At 40.5% G+C, this 21797-nt stretch overlaps 1 protein-coding gene across 2 annotated transcripts in view; it reads left to right on the forward strand.

Annotated features, from left to right (window-relative positions):
* The first annotated feature begins 93 nt into the window (after positions 1-93).
* gareml (GRB2 associated, regulator of MAPK1-like) overlaps positions 94-21797 on the forward strand; it is a 182466-nt gene continuing 160762 nt past the window's right edge. The window contains exon 1 of one of the 2 annotated variants that reach the window (XM_048596428.1): positions 94-309. In XM_048596428.1, coding sequence (XP_048452385.1) covers positions 201-309 — 109 coding nt within the window. In that variant the 5' untranslated portion in view covers positions 94-200. Of the gene's footprint in view, positions 310-755; positions 862-21797 lie in introns of those variants that run through there. The other variant, XM_048596429.1, reaches the window with a different exon arrangement.

Genomic DNA, 21797 nt, shown 5'->3' on the forward strand with positions numbered 1-21797 from the left:
GGGATTGGGAATGGGGAGTGGGAGGGGAGCAGGGGAGGGATTGGGAATGGGGAGTGGGAGGTAGTGCGGAGCTGCTTGCTGCCGGGGCTCTCCTCTTCCCCGGGCCCGGGCTGCAGATGGCGTGGCCGGGTTGCTATTCGCTCCGGGCCGGGGCTCCCGGTTCCCGCAGCTGCCGGCGGCTCACGTTGTGATGCCAGAAAATGGAGAAGGCTCCGGGCAGCGCTGACCTCCGCTGGAGCTCGGTGTCTTTACCCCTGGATCTGATCATCGGCAAATTCCGCTTACCCACCCTGGCCCGGCTCAGCACAGGTAAGGGGGCAGGTATTGTTCATTACTCAGGGCTGGGAGGGGATGTCCCTGAGTGCGGCCCTTCGGCTGTCGGGCTAGAATCAGGTGCAGAATTTCCCCATTGACTCTGTGATAGAGAGGGACATGGGACTAAGCTCCAAGTTCCACCGTTTCTCAGGCTCATGTAATCGAGAAATAAAAATATTTAAAGTAGATTTCTTCCAAATTGCGCCGTGTTTCGCGGGTTATAACCACGGACCATGCTGCTGTAATAACGGGGAAACTTTCCGCTGGGGACTGGGAAATCAAAACAGCATTTGCATTGGCAACCTGTGCCAAGGCTTATAGTTTGTAGTGAGACAAATAGTTCATTGAATTCAAAAGTCGACTTCCGTGGTTAGCCCTGACTTTCTTTCAATGATTAAAATAACTTGGCACCGCACAGTGTCATGTTCAAAGATATAGCCGGAGATTTTACAACAGCAGGGTCTGGTCATTGTGCTGATAAACAAATACATTTATAATATTACTCCTTTAAAGAAGCACGGATTCCTGACATTATTATGAGAGACGGTAAAGCAAGAACAATTTTAATTTTATGTTTGAGTATTTAAGTATTGTTTTTATGCAGCATTGTTCATGATTTGATAGTTGTTTTATTTTTTAGCCTCACTGACAGTACTCTGTGGTTCTAGTTGTGAACGGCACTGCACTATAACCTGAGCTCTCAAAGCAGCTTTGGTGTTAGGTTGTCTGACCTTTGGGTGAGGCCTGAAATTCCTGAAATGGGGAGAAACCCCACAATTTGCTGATGAACTCTACTACTCCTCCCTCCTCCCCCTCCCAATCTCCCTTGACCCCTCTTCCCCACACAACTATTCTCTTACACTCACCTGGTTTATTGCTGCCTCCGACAGTGCTGCGTGTAAATAAGATGTTGGCTGAAGTTAAACAGTTTCACTGCTTGTTCATTCACCCATCTGCTCTGGAATACTCATTCACATATCCATAAAGTTGCTGCTGACCCATAATTTATATTTATCTCAAATTAAACTAAGAATGTCATTACAGTAGATATGGAACAACAGTAGTTTCCATATCCCACATCACTGAGCCTTCAACAACATTTGACATCAGCTACTCAATGTTGCAAGTACAGTGGTAATCACTTGTCGTATATCTCCCTTTCTCTGTTTTATCCCAAAAAAAATGTTCATGACGAAGGAAAATGTGTCGTGGTGATGTCAGTAATCCAGAGGCCCAGCCTAATGATCTCAGGCATAGGTTCAAATCCCACCACAATCAATAAATCTCAATTAAAAAAAAATTAATCTGTCATGAAGACTTTGAATCATTCTGAGGGTGAGAGAGGCTAATGTTTTTTCCCCTTGGGGTTCCCAAATGATAATACAATAATTGTGTAAAAGTGAACTGCGTAGCCAACTTACTTTTGTCAAAAATGTACTTTATTCATAAAATTTGTACCGGAAACAATATTTCAAATTTAAACTTACATTTTATACCTGTTTTGTTAAAGCATGCCATTGAATGTCAAAATTTTATCTCTTAAATGCCTGTGCTGAATAGCTAAAAGAACTATCTATTGTCCCATCCCACTGCCTCCTCTCTTTCTTTCTTTGTCAAATATTTTTCCATTGATTCTGTTTACACTTCCCACTGCCTTGGGAAAGCAGCCAACACAATCAAAGGCCTCTCCCACCCGGTTATACTTGCTTCCACCTTCTTCCATTGGGCAGAAGATTCAGAAGTTTGAAAACATGTGCCAACAGATTTAAGGACATCATCGTCCTTGCTGTTATCAAACTTATGAATGGACCTCTCATTTATTAGAGTGGAATCTTTCTCTGCACCTTCTCTGAAGCTGTAACACTATATTCTGCATTCTGCTCTATTACTCCTGATGTTCTCATGTAAGCTATGGTTTGCACGCAAAACGATACTTTTCACTGTGAAAACAATAACTTAAGTCAAAAGAAATTGCAAAAATATTCAACTGGTCCCCCTAGAGCCTGGTTATGATTATAATAGACTTGATCTTTTGAAAATGCAGTCCAAATCAAAGATACAACTGGAGGGGAAAAGCAATTCAAATTGGAAATCTCAGCAATTGCAAGAGGTGTACTTTTTTGGCTCCGATTCACAGATAAAGTTCAACATTCCATTGAATTTGATTTCTGCTTCTTGATGAATTCTTTAGTGGTTTTAAATTCTTCAAAGTCATTTTAATGAATTGCTACCTCATCAAAATTTTCAATGCTTTTACTGTTTACCATCTTTTAGCAATATAGAGATCTAATATAAATGTGGTATTAAACTGCTTATCTCAGTCTTTTGTGCTGAACCATTAATGGTTCTTCCAGTACTTTGAATAGACTAATTGCAAAAATGTTGCTGTATCCCTATGATTCACGTAAGTCTGTGAGAATCATGGTGTGATTTAAAAGGATTGTTCAATAAGCCTTGGAAAAAATGTGATTATAAATGATTCCCACTACAATAACTGAAACTCCACTTGTTGAAATTTTTCTCTGTCTAGTATTTCAGTAGTGTGTCTTACCGGCCCTGGTCCAGGAATCTGCTTTTTACTGTAGACTTAACAGAAATTACACACAGGCCTCTTATGCCAATATTGATGATTACATTTCAATTAGAGCACTCACTCTAATCCCATTTCCCTACATGTCCCTTCTTCTGATAGTCAATTCATATAAATTTTTCAGACTTGTTTTGATAAATGGGGATATATGTCATTGAATCTCAGAATTTTATCTCATAAGTGGAAGATAGCTGACCCATTTTGCTTGTGCTGGATAGCAAAAAGAATTATCCGTTGTCCCATTCCACTGCCCTCTCTCATATCTTTGTCAAACATTTTTCCAAAGATTTATTCATTTTACTTCCAAAAGAAATTATTTAACTTCCCCAGTTATTTCTGGTGAGGTGATTCATGTCACAACCTGCTGGTCTTTCATTCTTTTACATTATTGTCCTTAGTTCTTACTCACTATTTACTCTCATTTAGCTTCTCAAAGTTCTTTACAGTCTTGAACAATTCTATCTTGGCTACTCTTGACTTTCTGTGCTCTAATGAAAATTTCAAGTTTCTCTAGGTTCTGTTCCCAGTTGTTATCTTATAAATCTCTTTTAAACTCTGACCAAAGACTTGACATTTTTTTCTTATGTGATTGTCCTCAAGCAGGAGATGACACAATACATTTTGCAAAATTCTACAACTCTGGCAGGGTCTCACAGTTTATTATAAAGTTTCAGCTGCAAATTCAATTGAATTTTTCAGTGGCAGCTGTTGAAGTTGAAACTTTGATTTGATTTCTACTAAACCAAGATGTGAAATAACTCATTCATAGAATGTGTGCCATCAGTGGCAGGATGTGCGTGTCGACTGTGCATGTTGGGGCATTGTGGGTTTGCCTGTGATTTCCCAACAATTATGTGCAAGTAACATATATCCAGAAACCAATCCCATAGCTAAGATATATTGCATCCGTTTCTAAAGTTGGAATTAAGCTTTAATTTTCTTCTCTTCCATTGGATTTCCTATATATCCATTTATGAACTAAGTAGAATGAAAGTGGCTTGGACTTCTGCCAGTGTTAGTTATACATGGCAACAAGAAAGTGTGCAAGAACAAGATGATATGACCTTTTCTTCAGTTTCCTTCAGTTTTCTTTTCATCCTTCCCTTCGCTAAAGTATCTGATTCCCCTGTATGGTTCTCCATGACAATGTTTCTAATCAGAGTAACTCGGTCCAGGGGAAAGTTTCCTCTGTGTGCTATACTAAGTGAAATTGTAAATGGTTTTATAAAAAGTTGGACCAATTGATAATGGCACAGAGGAAATCTTCCCCTCTTAGTCCCTAATTATCATGATCATTAATCTGTCAATCTGTATTTCATTCATTTATTGTACTTCGAAATTAAACAGTTGATTTTTAAGCCCAAACACAATAACTCACTTGTTGATTTTGCATATTTTCATCCAAGTCGTTAAACCTATTATTACCAACAGTGCAGCAAATAGTTCCAATTAGCGTTAGGAGTAGTTATAGTCAGAATACGTTTTTGTAAATTTGGTGTTAAATTTTTAGAACCTTGACAGCTGGCTCGTTTATAAAACAAAGTCCTGTGAATGGTGGAAATCTGAAACAAAAACAGAAATTGCTGGAGAAAAAAATTTAAGTCCAGTGACCACTGTTTATATTCAGTTCATTTTGTGATTGTGTGGTTCATTCTGTAATTATATAGTTGTTGTAGTGGACACAGAATTCTAAACCACTTCCTCACAATTATTTTTGAAATTTACAACAGAAGACTGCTAGCAAGTCAGTGAGCATCCAGAGAGGTCTGCATCTTGGTGGAAAACTCTGAATTATAGCTAGAGTGAGGCCACAGCTCGAGTATTGTGTGCAGATCTGGTCACCACATAACTGGAGGGGGTGCAGAGGAGATTCACCAGGATGCTGGGAGGGGAAAATTCAACATGAGGAAAAGTTGGGCATGCTTGGGGTGTTTATGTTGGAGCAGAGAAGAGCGGGGTGATCTAATTGAGATGTACAAGATTATGAGGGGCATGGATGGAGTGGATAAGAAACAGCTGTTCCCCTTAGTTGAAGGGTCAGTCACAAGGCATACAGGTTCAAGCTGAGGGGCAGGAGGTTTAGGGAGGATGACATGAACAATGTTTTTACCCAGAGGATGGTGATGGTTTGGAATTGATTGATTTCATTGTCACATGTACTGAAGTACAGTGAAAAGCTTTGTTTACGAGTGGTACAGGCACATCACAGCAAGCAAAGGATATACAGCTCAAAGAGACTCAGAGGCAGGCAGGGTTACAATTATTTGAGGCTAGAGAGTCCATTCGACAGTCTGATAACGGCCGGGAAGAAACTGTACCTGAACCTGCTGGTGCAAATGTTCAGGCTTCTGTACCTTCTGCCTGATGGAAGAGGCTGTAGGAGATCATTACTGAGGTGCTTTGTCTGTGATGATGTTGTCCACCTTCCTGTGGCAGCGAGCCATGTACATGGAGTCCATGAATGGAAGGTTGGCTCCCGTGATGGTCTGGTCTGTGCACTCCACCTTCTGTAGTTTCTCACAGTCCTGGGCAGAGCAGTTGCCATACCAGGCCGTTATGCACCCAGACAGAATGCTTTCAATGGTCCCTCTGTAGAAGTTGGTGAGGGACCTTATGGACATGTCAAATTTCCTGAGCTGACTGAGGAAGAAGAGGCATTGTTGTGCTTTCTTGACTGTCACAACCATGTGGGAAATCCAGGGCAGGTCGTCAGTTATCGTCACTCTGAGGAACCTGACGCTCTTCATCCTCTCAATCTCAGTTCCATTGATGTAGATGGGGGCGTGTTCTCCTCCTTTCTTTCTGAAGTCAATGATCAGTTCTTTAGTTTTGCCAACATTGAGAGACAGATTGTTTTCATTGCACCATGTCACCAAGCTCTCTATTTCCCACCTGTATTTTGATTTGTTGTTGTTAGATATCTGTCCCACTACAGGGGTGTCATTGGCGAACTTGTAGATGGCGTTCGTTTGGAATTTGGCAACACAGTCGTAAGTGTGCAGGGAGTACGGTCGGGGGCTGAGGACCTGGTGGTGGTGGTGGTGCTCTAGTGTTGAATGTTATTGTGGAGGAGGTGCAGTTGTGCGTTGCCTGGCAGAGTGATAGAGACAAATTACCTCACATTCTTTGAAACAGTATGTGAATGAGCACTTGGCATGTCATAACATTCAAGGCCATGGGTTGAGTGGTGGTAAATGAGATTAGGTTAAAGGCCAGGTGTTTGTCAGTGTAGTCTGAATGGGCCGAAGGGCTGCTCCATATGATTCTATGAATGGCTAACTTTGGTTTTTTCCATAAAGAATGTCATTCTGAAGAGTATTTCAATATTTGTTTTTATTTCACATTTTCAACAGATATAAAATTTGATAATTGTCTTCTAAATTTGTTCGCAACATAAACAGTGGTATCAATTGGATGACCTCTGAAGTTTACAGATACATCAACACAGTAAGAGCTAACCTTAGGGATCAATAGCTTGCATTATGGGAAACCTGAAAGAGATCTGATCCAATATCAGATTATCCATTTCTAAGGTATGCAGGTAGGCTGTCAAAAGCAGGTTAAGTCTTGTGTATGCTAATAAATGGCCTTAACCTCTTGTCAGGCTTCTTTTGAAAATTGAGAGCCTCCTTCAAGATGCAGCTTTGCTTGGAGCTATCACCTAAAAGGTTTTTGGAGTTGATGTCATGCTGGGAAATACAAGGGTTCACCACCTAGCTACACAACAGTCCCTCGTGCTATTGCCAGCCCAAAACTACATTTTTTTTTGTTCTTATTTTTCTCTTCTTGTGGGGTTTCCTTCAGGTACTGCAGATAAGGCAAGCAGATCAATGGACAAACTAACCTTCTGCATGGCAATTGCACAAATCTCTTCAGATGAGGTGTGTGTTCCACGTGTGATATTGGTTTTAAGCCAGAAAAAAGAAAAACTGGCAGTGTGCTGAATGAAATGTTCTTATAAAATGAAAATAACTGTACTAATTTTTCCAAAGGGTGGGGTGGCTAATGCAGGAATTAAAAAACTTTGAAAAGATCAGGTTCATCAGCCTCAATGAATAGCAACAATTGGATGTAGAATCATGGTTTAGATGCTGTTAGTTTATTTGCAAAATGTTCGGTTTCATTAAATTTCAAATAATTTTTAATGGTTTAATTTTTAACCAATATTTGTACAGAAATAATGGAAGCGCTCTTGAAAGATTGTCTTGTTCAGTGATTGTTTTATAGTTTCAAAATTTCCAGCCCTAGAGGTTAGTAATTAACAGAGTGAAATAATGAAAGGAGCTCCACTAAATGTTATTTCCATGATGTGGAGGTGTCGGTGTTGGACTGGATGGACAAGGTCAAAAAGCGCACAACACCAGGTTATAGTCCAACACGTTTATTTGAAAACTGCTCCTTCCTCCAAATAAACCTGTTGGACTATAACCTGGTGTCATGTGATTTTAGACCTTGTTATTTTCATAACAATATATCGGACACTCCATCCTTGCACATGTCTTGAAAGGGTGCACTGGTGTATTGTGGGCCATTGTCAGCCATAATTTGTTGATGTGTTAGCACCTGTTGCACTAGTGGTATCTTTGATTTTTTTACACAAAAGGGAATGTAATATTTAATAACCAGTCTGTAATTGTGTTCCCAGAGATAGAAAATAGCAATGGCCATCTCTACTATTGCTCAGAATGAATCCCTTTGGAAGGAGAGGAGTTCTCAATTGTTGAGTTGATGAAATAGGTATGTCACATGATCTGATTACTCGATCATTGTTCTTATTGATAACAGACTCATGTGCCAATCTCTGTGATTTTTTTTCTCCTCCATCTGCCAGGTTTCTTTACCACATCTTGTGTACGGTGCATAAGGGGATGATACCTAAACTTGCATCAGTATCAGTCTCAGTATATAGTGCATGTAGTCCATTCACTTTGGAATATACTCAAAATTTCCAGCCCTGACAGTTGATAATTAACAGAGTGATGTAATGAAAGGAGTATATTTGAAGTCACCTCTAAGTTCCCCTCCAAGCCCAATCTCCATCCTGACTTGGAAATATATTGCTGTTCCTTTATTGTTGCTGGGTCAAAATCCTTGAATTCCCTCCCTAATTGCACTGTGGGTCAATCTACAGCAGGTGGACTGCAGCAGTTCAAGAAGGCAGCTCACCACCACCTTCTGAAGGGCAACTAGGGCTGGGCAATAAATGCTGGCCAGCCAGTGACGCCCACATCCCACAAATGAATAGAAAAAAAAATATTGCTTGTATGGAAGTAAAGGCTTCAGGTTTTCAAATGACTTCCATGTAGTGTGTCAGATAGTTTCTAATTCAGGTCTGCAAGCTATATCATTTCAGGAATGTTGTTGCCATGCTTGTGTGCTGGGGATGTCCTTAACATTGTTTCTTTGTTGACTATTCCCATGTTGCAGATCATCGTGTTAGGGGGAGGTGATGGCCTAGTGGCATTATCGCTGGACTGTTAATCCAGAGACGCAGATAACGTTCTGGGGACTCTGTTCAAATCCCGCCACAGCAGGTGGTGGAATTTGAATTCAATAAAATATCTGGAATTAAGAATCTAATGGTGACCATGAATCCATTGTTGATTATCAGGAAAAAACCCACCTGGTTCACTAATGTCCTTTAGGGAAGGAAACTGCCATCCTTACCTGGTCTGGCCTAAATGTGACTCCAGACCCACAGCAATGTGGTTGACTCTTAACTGCCCTCTGGGCAATTAGGGATGGGCAATAAATGTTGCCTGGTCAGCGATGTCCTCATCCCGTGAATGAATAAAGAAAAAAAAATTTTGAATTTTCCTGGGGAGTTGGAGTTCTCGCTTAATTTTAGCCTATTGTCCTCTTTTAGGACAAACACATGTCACATTTCTAGCTCCTGTGATGGGAGAGACAAGCCACATCTCAAAAGATTTGGTTGTTTACTGATCCTATGGATTGCTGAAAATGTTTTCAAAGTTTGAAGATGCTACTGACTCACAACAATAGCTTTGAACAGGTGTCCACAATCTGGACACTATATCTAGATCTGAACAATATCCAGGTTTGGGCTGACAAGTCGCAAGTAATATTTGTGCCACAGAAATGCCAGGCAATGACCATCACCAATAAGAGACAATCTAACGACCACCCTTTGACATTCAGTGGTGTTACCATCACTGAATCCCCCACTATCAACATCCTAGGTGTGACCAGAAACTCACCACATAAATGCAATGGTTACAAGAGCAGGCCAGAAGCTGGGAATACTGTGGCGAGTAACTCACCTCCTGACTCCCCAAATCCTGTCCACCATCTACAAGGAATGAGTCAGGAGTGTGATGGAATACTGTCCGCTTGCCTGGATGAGTGCAGCCCCAACAACACTCAAGAAGCTTCACACCGTCCAGGACAGAGCAGCCCGCTTGATTGGCACCACATCCACAAGCATCCACTCCCTCCACCACCGACGCTCAATAGCAGCAGTGTGTACCATCTACAAGATGCACTGCAGAAATTCACCAAAGATCCTCAGATAACGCCTTTCAATCCATGACCACTCCCATTAAGAAGGACAAGGGCAACAGATACGTGGGAACATCACCACCTACAAATTCCCTCCAAGCCACTCACCATCCTGACTTGGAAATATATTGCTGTTCCTTCACTGTCACTGGGTCAAAATCCTGGAATTCCCTCCCTAAAGGCATTGTGGGTCAACCTATAGCAGATGGACCGCAGCGGTTCAAGAAGGCAGCTCACCACCATCTTCTCGAGGGCTACTAGGGACAGGGAAATAAATGCTGGCCAGCTAGTGATGCCCACAACCCACGAGTGAATAATTTTTTAAAAAAAGTTGACTTAAACAATAAGCTGGTCATCTAAAGCTAAAAATATTTGTCAGGTCCTTTGCAGTCATTGTTAGAAATACCTGAGAAATGAACTCGTCTTAGTCCTTTGTTTCTCAAAGCAATATGTTTGACTGGCTGCCTTTTCTTCTCTGCTATTTGTTGATGTGTGAAGTCAAAATTTTTCTTGGCTTAAATGTCTGAAACTCTGACAGGATATCAGTGGACTGCAAGTCCAATCCTAGATGTTTGTTTTCCATTTTTCTTTGTAGTTATGCTCTTTAAAGTGCCAGTTTGTAAAATCTTAATTGGAGTGTAATGGCTTTCTTCTATTTTGTTTTGACAGCTTCTCCTCTTTTTTTGTAGTTTATGCTGTTAAATCTTTAATCAGATAAAAGGTTTTAATTGATTAATATGTATATGTTAATCCTTGAATTTCTTTCAAGTCACTGCCCTGAGAGAACTAAAAGTTTTATTAGGGTAAAGCAGAGGTGATATTTTAGGTTAGACAATGCATGTTAGGTGTGAGGCCTTGTTTAGAATCTGTTCGTGTTTTGATTTGGTGTCGGACTGGTTTTATTTCTAAAGCAGGAATTTATAAAATGTCACATTGACTGACTACCTGTCTATAAATTGTTTATTGTTTGAACAAAATAGAACGTATCTGCAAGTACAAATTCACCCCATAGATTGATGTGTGTGTGTGTGAGGACGAGAGACAGAGAGGTTCTCTCTCTCTCTCTCTCTCTCTCTCTCTCTCTCTCTCTCCTCACTCACCTCACTCACCTCACTCACTCACTCACCTCACTCACTCACTCATTCACTCTCTCACACACACACACACGTGCGCGCTCTCGCTGTCCTCACCCCCCCCCTCACTCTCCTCCTTACCCCACCACACACACACACGTGAATCTATGGGGTGAATTTGTATTTGCAGATACGTTCTATTTTGTTCAAAAACACACACAATTCTCTGATTAAAGATTTAACAGCTTCTTAGGTCTGTTTAATACATCCTCTTCAGTTGTGTGACCCTTTGATCTTTCACTTATAAATTCTGTGTCTGTGTGCTTCTTTCTTCACCTGATGAAGGGGCTATTCTCCGAAAGCTTGTGTTTTTGAATAAACCTGTTGGATTATAAACCGAGGGTCGTGTGATTTCTGACCTTGTCCATCCCAGTCTAACACCGACACCTCCACATCATCCTTCCTGGATAACTGTCTGAAATCATTGGTCCATCCCTGACCATGCCTCCCCATCAGGAACCCCCGGCCAAGATATTGAGGAGTGATAAGAGCGCAGGCAGCATTACAGATACTTCGAAGCAGAGGCTCTGCTATCAGGACACATCTGGAGCCATTCTGTGGTACAGACCTGACGACAGAATCTTTGGCTTTCTTTGTATCTGCTGTATTCTTCATGGTTTTGGCTTGAAAGTGAGCAACATTTAAAGAATTCTGGGAACTAGGAAATAGTTGAGTGGGAGCAGTATGATGAAGATGTCGATGAAGAGCTAAGGTCACTGACACTGTGCAGCTACTTGTTGAGAAAATGATTTCTCTTCCACTCCTGGCTCTTCCAATAGTACTTTTTAAGGTGATATCTGAGAATCTAGGGGCCTTGCAAATCAAGCTTTTCCTGTCATTCTCAACAGAATGAAAGTTGGATTGACATTGAAGGGAGCACCCACCCTTTACGTAGTTAGGAACAGGAGGTCGGCCTCAAGCCTGTTGCGCTATTCAATGAGATCATGGCTAATCTGTGGCCTAATGCCATATACCTGTTTTTGGCCCATATACATAAATACCTTTTTGCTTAACAAAAAATTATCTATCACAGGTTTAAAGTTAACAACTGATCCAACATCCACTGCCATTTGTGAAATAGATTTTCAAATCTCTAGCACCCTTTGTGTGTTGAAGTGCGTCCTACCATCTCATCTGAATGATCTGGCCCTCATTCTCACACTATGCCCCTAGTTCTAGAATTACCAACCAGCAGAAATAGTTTATCTTTATCTGCCCTATCTTTTCCTGTTAATGTCTTGAAGACTTTGATCATATCACCCCTTAACCTTTTAAATTCTGGAGATAACAAGCCTAATTTGTATAATATTTCCTCATAACTTAACCCCTGAAGTCCAAGTCTTGTTCTTGTAAACCTATGTTGTACTCTGACCAAGGCCAATATATCCTTCCTAAGACATGGTGCCCAGATCTGATCTCTTCTCCAAGTGGGGTCTTCACCAGGATTTTGTATAGCTGTAGCATAACTTCTACTTCCTTATATTGCAGTCCCCCAGATGCAAGGTCCAGCATTCCATTAGTTTTCTTGGTGATCTTTCTGCACTTGTTCTTAAAATTTTTAAGATCTATGCACCTGAACCCCAAGTCTTTTTGGACATCCATTGTATTTGTCTTTAGACTATCTAGAAAGTACCCTGACCTATCCTCTTTTGATCCAAAATGGATAATCCCTCACTTGCTTGTATTGAACTCCATCTACCACAGTTTTGCCCATTCGTCTAGTCTGTCAATATCACTTTTAATTTTAAGCTATCATTTACAGTGTTTACAGTGCTGCCTAACCATGTCATCAACAAATTTGGATGTATGACTTTCTATGCCATTATCCAAGTAAATCACCTACTGCATTGCATTAGGCAAACTGCTTATCAAAAGCACGAGAAAGGTAGACAGTTCACCTATTTTAATCAGGGACATTTATTCATGCCTTTCACATTGTGCTTTTTAGTAAGAAGTAATTATTACATGATTTTGACAAACTGTGCCTCAAAGTGCATTCTTCCCTGTCTGGAGTTTGTGAAATTCAGTTCAGTGGTTGGGGGTCATATCTGATGCCCAAATAAACATGCAACATATATTGCAAGTTTAACATATCACCAATATCTTGCCTTGTGTTCAGCTTTTAATGCATTGGCTCTCCGTAGTTAAATTTAATGACAGCATTCAGTACCTTTCCCAGAGTAGCCTGGCATTGGGTATTTTCTGTGGTTTACGGTTAGAGTTCATTTTGTGTATGTCGCCAGACAGACTTTCATTTAAATTTAAACAGTTTGTGGGTGAGCATTAACAATGCTAATATCACACTACAAATCCACAAGATATAACCTTGGGAGCAAAGAGAGTCTTTACTGATTTATAAGTTTAGCAAGATGGTCATTTCTGAACCTACTGTAAGTGTTTAATATTGATTATTTGGGAAAAACTCTGAGCTGGCTGCCTATATTATTAAATATTTACCAAGTGTTTGTTAGACCTTTGCAGTACTGATGCTTTGATGCCATTCAATATGTTAGATGTTTATTCATACAATATTGAAAGATATATTATCACAACACTTGAGGCAGAAATACATTTTGAACCTTTATTGATAAATTCTGAATTCTTTTAATATTTTCAAAAGAACAATATTCTTGAGTTTGAGCCTAAATTATGAATTTTTGAAGTAAGGACTGTGCACTATCTTTTATTGTCACTTTTCAGCCTTTGCTGTCAAAATATTAGTACAGTAAATAATTAATAAACCTTACTACTCATTATACCACAATATAAAGAGCATTGTAATTCTCAAACATATCAGAACTGTAAAGAAATTAGATAATACTTTGATGGAGATGACTGAAAATTTGAGTGCCTTTTTTTTTGTTTTATCCTCAATGTACTACTTTATTTTAATCATCAGTTGGAGTTTGGAAGGGAATAGTGGGACTTTGACATATTTGCTGACCACTTTTGACCCTTTGAGCTTTTCCAGATCAATCTTTCCTCAGAAGTTTACAGACGTTCAATCTTGACACTTTAATTCTTTTTACTGTACTTGGCACTTTATATCAGATGTGTTCAGCAATGATTTAGTTTCTTCCCTCTCCGGTAAACATTCAACGGTGATCAGACTAATGAACAAACTGTTTTGACAACTGTACCTGCTAAAATGTCCAACTGTTAAATTCCTGTCAATCCTTCAACTGTTAATTATTATTTTCCTTTTTCTATCTCTGTTTTCCCAACTCTCTTTAGTTTCCTTGGCTTCTCAGTGAAATCAGAATCATACAACACGGAAACAGACTCTTTGGTCCAACTAGCCCGCATTGGCCATGTAACCAAACTAAACTATTCCCACCTGCCTGCATTTTGGCCCATATCACTCTAAACCATGTCAAAAAACATCTTTCCACTTTTTTCCCCGAAAATGTAAAACTTTGTGGCTATCTATATTTTTAAATTACTGTGTTGGCATAATGCTGATCAGCCTCCCCTTTTTAGAGAAACAGTCTGTGTTTTTTATATGCAACTTCCTAGATCAGACTTATGCTCAGTTGATGTTCAAGACCAGCTTAATACTTTTCTTTCTCTTCATACAGTGATATCTGGGTGGTGCGTTTCTAACATCATCATGATACACTCTCATTTTATTAACTTTGAATAGGTAAATCTTTAAGATAGTATTGGCGGGTAAATATGTTTAGCAAGTAAATTATCTCCACTTAGACTTATGAAATCTCACCAAAGAGAGGAAACAAAGTCTTATCACTTAACATTTTTCACAACCACTGGCATCTCAACAAACTTAAAAGCCAACAAAGTACTTTGAACTGCAATCGCTTTTGTAAAGTAGGAGTATTTTGCAACTTACAATTCAATTTACCCTGCGCTTATTCAGCTGGGATATGTCAGTGCTGGAGAGCTGAATACTTTGACTTAGGGATTTAATTTGGTGTGTGGGTTGGAGCTCATGAATTTCTGATTTGGCAGTAACTGAGTGGGTGTTAATTTGTGCTCATTCTCCTAATTTTGTTCAAAGATGCCTTATTTCTGGTGCACATTGATAATACAAGCCTTGTTTAGCACTACCTTTTTGTTTGTCCTCGTTATCTACATGTTAAATAGAAGTTAATGGAGAGTGTGATATGCAAATTTGCTAAAGATTTACTTCATCTTACGTTGCATTAATTTCCATTTAGATTGGTATCTAACTAGAGGAAGACAATAAATTTAATATGAACAGAAATTATATTGCTGAAGAGAATCAATCCAATCTCTCCAGGATGATTATCACAACATAATAAATAAAAGCAAACTATTGCAGATTCTGGAAATTTTAAAATAATAAAAAGTACTCAACACAGGACTGGAAGCATCTGTGAGAGAAACGAGGTTAATGTTTGAAGTTGAATATGACTCTTCTTCAGAACTACAGGCCACGCAGCCTCAAGGTGCACTGAAGTGGCCGCATTGACCACTCAAAGTTACTAGGCCTTACTCAGTGCAAAATCTCTCCAGCTTCCAAAAATTCACAGGATTTAAAAAAAGAACTTTGTTTCTGCCTTGCCCACACTGAACCTGACAATTGTGCATCAACATGTAGCAGACTGTTGTGACCCGAAACATTGACTTTCCTGCACCTCTGATGCTGCGACACCTCCTGTGTTCCTCCAGCTCCATTCTGTGCTGAAGCAGACTGTTTGGATTTGAAATTTACGGATTGAACATCCCTTTCTTGCATTGTCTTTATTACAAACCCCTAAAGGAGCTTTAGCAGGCTATTAGTTAGAGGTGAGCAAGTTCTAAACTTGTCCATTGTCTCACTTAGGAAATTCAAATGCATTCTGAAGGTGTGCAACACAGACAATCCATTTTCAAAGCATATGCATTCCTGCACTGGAGCCCATAGTTGAAAACAAAAACAAAGTTGCTGGAAAAGCTCAGCAGGTCTGGCAACATCTGTGGAGGAGAAAACAGAGTTAACGTTTCGGGTCCGGTGACCCTTCTTCCGAACATAATTGAAAATGCTGTTATTTTCAATTGAATGGTAGAAATGGCTGTCTGTCATGTGGTGGAGAAAACTGCTGCCACAAGCATTTAGTTACTGAGATAACAAGGTGTAGAGCTGGATGAACACAGCAGGCCAAGCAGCATCAGAGGAGCAGGAAGGCTGATGTTTCAGGTCTAGACCCTTCTTCAGAAGTGGGGGAGGGGAAGGGGATTCTGAAATAAATAGGGAGAGTGGGGGAGGCGGATAGAAGATGGATAAAGGAAAAGATAGGTGGAGAGGAGACAGACAGGTCAAAGAGGCGGGGATGGAGCCAGTAAAGGTGAGTGTAGGTGGGGCGGTAGGGAGGAGATAGGTCAGTCCAGGGAGGACGGACAAGTCAAGGAGGTCGGATGAGGTTAGTAGGTAGGAGATGGGGGTGGGGCTTGAGGTGGGAGGAGGGGATAGGTGGGAGGAAGGACAGGTTAGGGAGGAGGGGACGAGCTGGGCTGGTTTTGGGATGCGGTAGGGGGAGGGGAGATTTTGAACCTTGTGAAGTCCACATTGATACCATTGGGCTGCAGGGTTCCCAAGTTGAATATGATTTGCTGTTCCTGCAACCTTCGGGTGGCATTGTTGTGGCACTGCAGGAGGCCTAGGATGGACATATCGTCTGCGGAATGGGAGGGGGAGTTGAAATGGTTCACGACTGGGAGGTGCAGTTGTTTAGTGTGAACCAAGCGTAGGTGTTCCGCAAAGCAGTCCCCAAGCCTTTGGTTGCCCCGAACCAAGGTTTTTCCTACCTACCAGCCTCATCCCTTCCCCTTGACTGTCCGTCCTCCCTGGACTGACCTATCCCCTCCCTACCTCCCCATTTACACTCACCTTTACTGGCTCCACCCCCACCTCTTTGACCTGTCTGTCTCCTCTCCACCTATCTTCTCTTTTATCCATCTTCTATCCGCCTCCGCCTCCCCCCTCTCCCTATTTATTTCAGAATACCCTTCCCCTCCCCCATTTCTGAAGAAGGGTCTAGACCCGAAACGTCAGCTTTCCTGCTCTTCTGGTGCTGCTTGGCCTGCTGTGTTCATCCAGCTCTATACCTTGTTATCTCAGATTCTCCAGTATCGGCAGTTCCTACTATCTCAGCATTTAGTTACTGTTGTGCAGAGAAACTGAAATTTTGCAAATGATTGTAATTTAAATCAAGGTTATAGTTATATTGAAACTGAGTCAATTATCTGCAAATTATTATTTTTAAAATTAATTCAGGAGATGCAGGTAGGTGATGCTAGGACTGTATGAAATATTGCTTAGGCCACACAGTGAGAGCATTGTGTGAAGTTCTGGAATCCCCATTATACAAGGAGTGTGATTGTAGAGGAGATTTATCAGGATGTTGCCTGGACTGTTATGAAGAGAGATTGGACAGATGATAGTTGATCATCTTAAACGAGAGGAGATTGAAAGGGAACATGATTGAGATGTATAAAGTTATGAGGGGCATAGAAAGAGTAGACTAGAAGAAGCTTTCTCCCTTGGTGGAGAGATCAGTGATCAGGGGCTTAGATTTAATGTAAGGGGCAAGAAGAGATGTGAGGATTTTTTTTTCAATGCAGAGGGTGATGGGTATCGGGAACTCACTGCCTGTAAGGATAATAAAGGCAAGAATCCTCAGCATTTACCAAGTGTTTCGATGTACATTTGCCATGTCAAGGTACGGGCCACATGCTGGAAAATAAGATTAGAATAGTTAGGTAACCAGGTGTAGAGCTGGATGAACACAGCGGGCCAAGCAGCATCAGAGGAGCAGGAAGGCTGACGTTTTGGGCTAAGGCCCTTCTTCAGAAATGGGGGAGGGGAAGGGGGTTCTGAAATAAATAGGGAGAGAGGGGGACGCAGATAGAAGAGAAGATAGGTGGAGAGGAGACAGACAGGTCAAAGAGGTGGGGGTGGAGCCAGTAAAGGTGAGTGTAGGTGGGGAGTTAGGGAGGAGATAGGTCAGTCCAGGGAGGACGGACAGGTCAAGGGGGCGGGATGAGGTGTTCATCCAGCTCTACACCTTGTTATCTCAGATTCTCCAGCATCTGCAGTTCCTACTATCTCTGAAAGAATAGTTAGGTGGTTGTTTTTTGACTGGCATAGATTTGATGGGCCAAAGGGCCTTTTTCTGTGTTGTAGACCTCTATGGCTCGATGTGGGCATCACTAGCTCAGCCAGCACTTATTGCCTTTGCCTTAAAGCCCAAAGGGCGGCCAGGAGCCAGCCACATTGCTGTGGGTTTAGAGTCACATAGATGCCAGTCAAGCTAGATTGGCACATTTTCTTCCCAGTGTGATATTAGTGACTAAACTTTTTTTTTAACAATAGTTGCCAATAGACTAGCTTTTTATTGAATTCCAATTTAACTATATGCCCTGATGGGATTCAAATCCATGTCACTCGAACAGCAGCCTGGGGTTCAGGATTTATAAATCAATGATATTACTGCTGTGCCATTGCTGATGATCAAAATAAAATTTCTCCAAATGGAATACCTGTTCATTTTTAGAAAGAGCTATGGAAGAGAATCATTTGGTAGAATACATCATTGTCAGTAACACTAAACTAATATTAATTTTGATACCAATGTACAAGCCAATATGTCATGAGGAGCAATATAGCAGTGAAGGACAGGGTGTAAGAAGTATTGCCTACTCAGCTGAGCTGGCATAATTTACTATATATGAAGTGAGGCCAGAAAAACACAAACTCACTCTTGGGAACAAAAAATGTTTACATTTCTAACTGGTGAACCTTTTGAAATGATTTGTAAGAAAGCTTATAGGCATCTCAGCCCAATGAAGGAAATGTTAAAGCTGATCAAATTTATCAATACTTGCACAAATGTACTTGAAGAGTAAAATAAATGACCAGTAGTTTGCTTCATTAACGACTAAAGTATAAATGTTCTCCATTAGGTGCTGATCAATTTAGTTTGGTCGTCCAATCTTCCTTTCTGTTTGGTGAATGATGGGAGTACTTGTTATCCAGGAAAGTATCCTCAGTGCTGCTCAGAAAATATGTCATGTCAGGAGAACAGTTGGTGCAGACAAAAACTAACAGCTAACAGTATGATTTAGCTCAATGTTAGTCAATAAGGAAGACTCCAATCAGCTTCTGATTTGCATTGATCTCAAATACCTAAAATATAGTAATCACGAACAAACACTACTTAATGCCAAGAATTCAGGCCACTATACACAACCTACTGATGTTTGAGGCTTCTCTGTACTTGATGCCAAGTGATGGTATTGGCAGGCAGCTCTTAATGAAGAATGCATCCAGCTAATGTTCAAAACCTTATTGGCTGACATAAGTTTATATGCATGCTATTTGAATTCACATCAGAAGAGAAAGCCCATGAGGTGGGAGTGGAAGTGGAAGTGAGTGCCAATGATATTTTAATGTTTGAAAATATACAAGAGTCATGTGAAATCCCAAGTTCACAAAAAGAGAGATGCCATTGAAGCTTCTTATTTAGCACTCACCAGGACAAATTTGCAAGAAGACCAAATTCCAAATTCTACTGCACAAGAAGAGGGTGCTGATTGCAATCAGCTGGCCAAACAATCAGTCAGGAAACAGCTAACTCTTAAGGTTTTGTTTAAAGTCAAATAAGGCAAGTTAATGTTAATTGGTCAAGGCACTGCCACGGGAATGCACATGGGAATTTGGGACTAAGGAACAGGAGTGAGTTATTCATCCCTTTCAAGCCTGCTGCATCATTCAGTTGAGTAATGTCTTATCTGTTTTTGATCTAAATTCTACTTGTCTCCCCAGTTTCTCCACAGAAGTCTTGAGTCCAAAGATCTGTTTAACATTGCATTAAATAAATTCAGTGACACTGTCTCTACTGCTTTGCAAAGAAAATTCCACATACAAACTACCTTCTGGAAAGAATTATTTTCCCCTCATCTTCATAGTAAAATGGAAACCTCTTGTACATAACTGTTTATCCCCTCATTCTGGAAATCCCCCCGAGAGGAAAGATTCTCTTGGAAACACTGTACTAGAGCACCTCGGGATGTTGGATGTTTCAATAAGGTAGCCTTTCATTCTTCTAAACTCCATTGGGTATGGGCCCAGCCTATTCAACTTTACTTCAAAAGATAATTTTCTTGTCCCAGGACTCAGCCAAGTGAAACTTCTCTCCAGCTGCTAACACAATAATATTGTTTTCAACTAAGGAGACCAAGACTGAACACCGTACCCTGATGTGGTTTCACCAGTGCTGCAATACTTTTATATTATATTCTCTTTGCCAGAAATCCCAACATTTCATTCAGTTTCCTAATCACCTGCTGCACCTTCATTCTAACTTAGTCATTCGTGTACCAAGGACACCCAGATCTCTCTATACCTTTAGTCTCTCTCCTTCTAAATAACATATTACTATTCTATTATTGCCAGTGGGGACAAGTATCTGCATTATACTCCATCTTCCATTTTTTTTTTGTACACTCACTGCACCTGTCTATATCCTTTTACAGACCTTACCTCGTCACGACAACATAGTTTTCTCCCCATCTTGGCATCGTTGGCAAATTCAGCTACCAGTTCCCAAATTCAGATCATTGAAAGGTTGCAAATAGTTGAGGCCTCAAGCACTGCCCCCTGTGGCACTCCAATATTTATAGCTTGTCAACTTGAAAAGGACCATTTATCCCTGCTGTCTGCTTTCTGTTAGCTAACAGTTCTTTGTTCGTATTGATATGTTACTTCATACACAGTGTTGTTATCTTGTGGTGTAAACTTTGTGTCACCTTATCAAATACTTTAAAATCCAAGTATGCCCTGGCTACCGTTCTCCTTTATCCATCTTCCTTGTTACTTCCTCAAAGAATTGATGATTAAACATGATTTTCCTTTCACATGATCCTATTGACTCTTCCTGATCTCACTCTGATTTTCGAAGTATCCTGCTTTAATTTTGTTAACGGATTCTGTATAGCAGATTTTGAACTAATTGGCCTCTAGTTTCCTGCCATGTGTCTTCCTTCTTTCTTGTATAAAAATGTTACATTTTCACTTTTACAAGCTGTATTTAAGGCCAGTGCCACCCCCAGGTAGATCACTGTGCACTCCCATACAGAACGAATGTGTTGTAGAGCTACATTGTGGCAAAGTGACAGAGCGGGAACTACCTAATCTTCTGAGAAGCTTCTAGACCTTATAATATAAGACAGCTACAGCTATCCCCTTAGCCTCAGAGTGGAAGCTGGAAGGAATGGGAATTCTGTCCTGAAACAGTTGCAGTTTGTGAAAGTTTTGGCCTGGGAGTGTGCAGATGAATCTGAAAAGGGCAGCCAGGTAATGGCACAATGAGCTGAATTTTCTGGAGGTGGTCCATGGGCTGTAGAATAGGCTGTACTCCATTTTCCCAATCTACTGGGACTCTTGGAGAGGCCTAGGACTTTTGGAAGATTGTACCCAATTCATTTACTACCTTTACAGCCATTACTTTTAAGACTGCACTTCTTTAAACATAACATGAAAATCTATTCTGCTGTGATTGTTGTCATGAGGCTGTATTACTATATGATGATTATTTAATCCTGTCCTATTGCTCATCACTGGGTCTAGAATAACTTTGTAATGCACCGGTTTAAGAACTTATCCTGAATACACTCAATGAACTTGTTTCCTGGCAATCATACCAATTCGATGCATTCAGCCTATGAGTACATTAAACTCACCCATGATTATTATGGTATACACCATGTTTATTCCTTCCTGTATATTGTCCCACAGGGTAATTACTGTTTGGGTGTCTACAACCTACTCTCTTGAATGACTCTTCCTATTTCATCTGTATCCCCAAACTGCATTCATGTTGCCCTTTGAGTAAAGGATATCTCTCATAACTGAATGAATGTCGTCCTTAATAATTTGTGCTACCCCGGCACCTTTTTCTGGCTTCCTGTGTTTTGAACATGTCAAATACCCTCCAATATTCAGATACCAGACATGATCACCGTACCAACATGTCTCTGCAATGTCTAACAGATTATAAATACCTATTTTTTTATTTTATCCATACTAACAATTAAATAATTGATGTACACATTAAGGCACAGTGCCTTTAACTGACTTTTTATCATCTTTGCAATCTCTGGCCTTATTGATTGGTGTACTCTTCAGTTTGCATTCTCTGTCCATTTCTGCGACTCTCTGGTTATTATCAACTGGATATCATCAAATTATTGTCCCGTTTTGTTACCTCATTGTTTCC

This window comes from Rhincodon typus, chromosome 5, assembly GCF_021869965.1.
Source record: "Rhincodon typus isolate 14 chromosome 5, sRhiTyp1.1, whole genome shotgun sequence".
NCBI classification, from domain to species: domain Eukaryota; kingdom Metazoa; phylum Chordata; class Chondrichthyes; order Orectolobiformes; family Rhincodontidae; genus Rhincodon; species Rhincodon typus.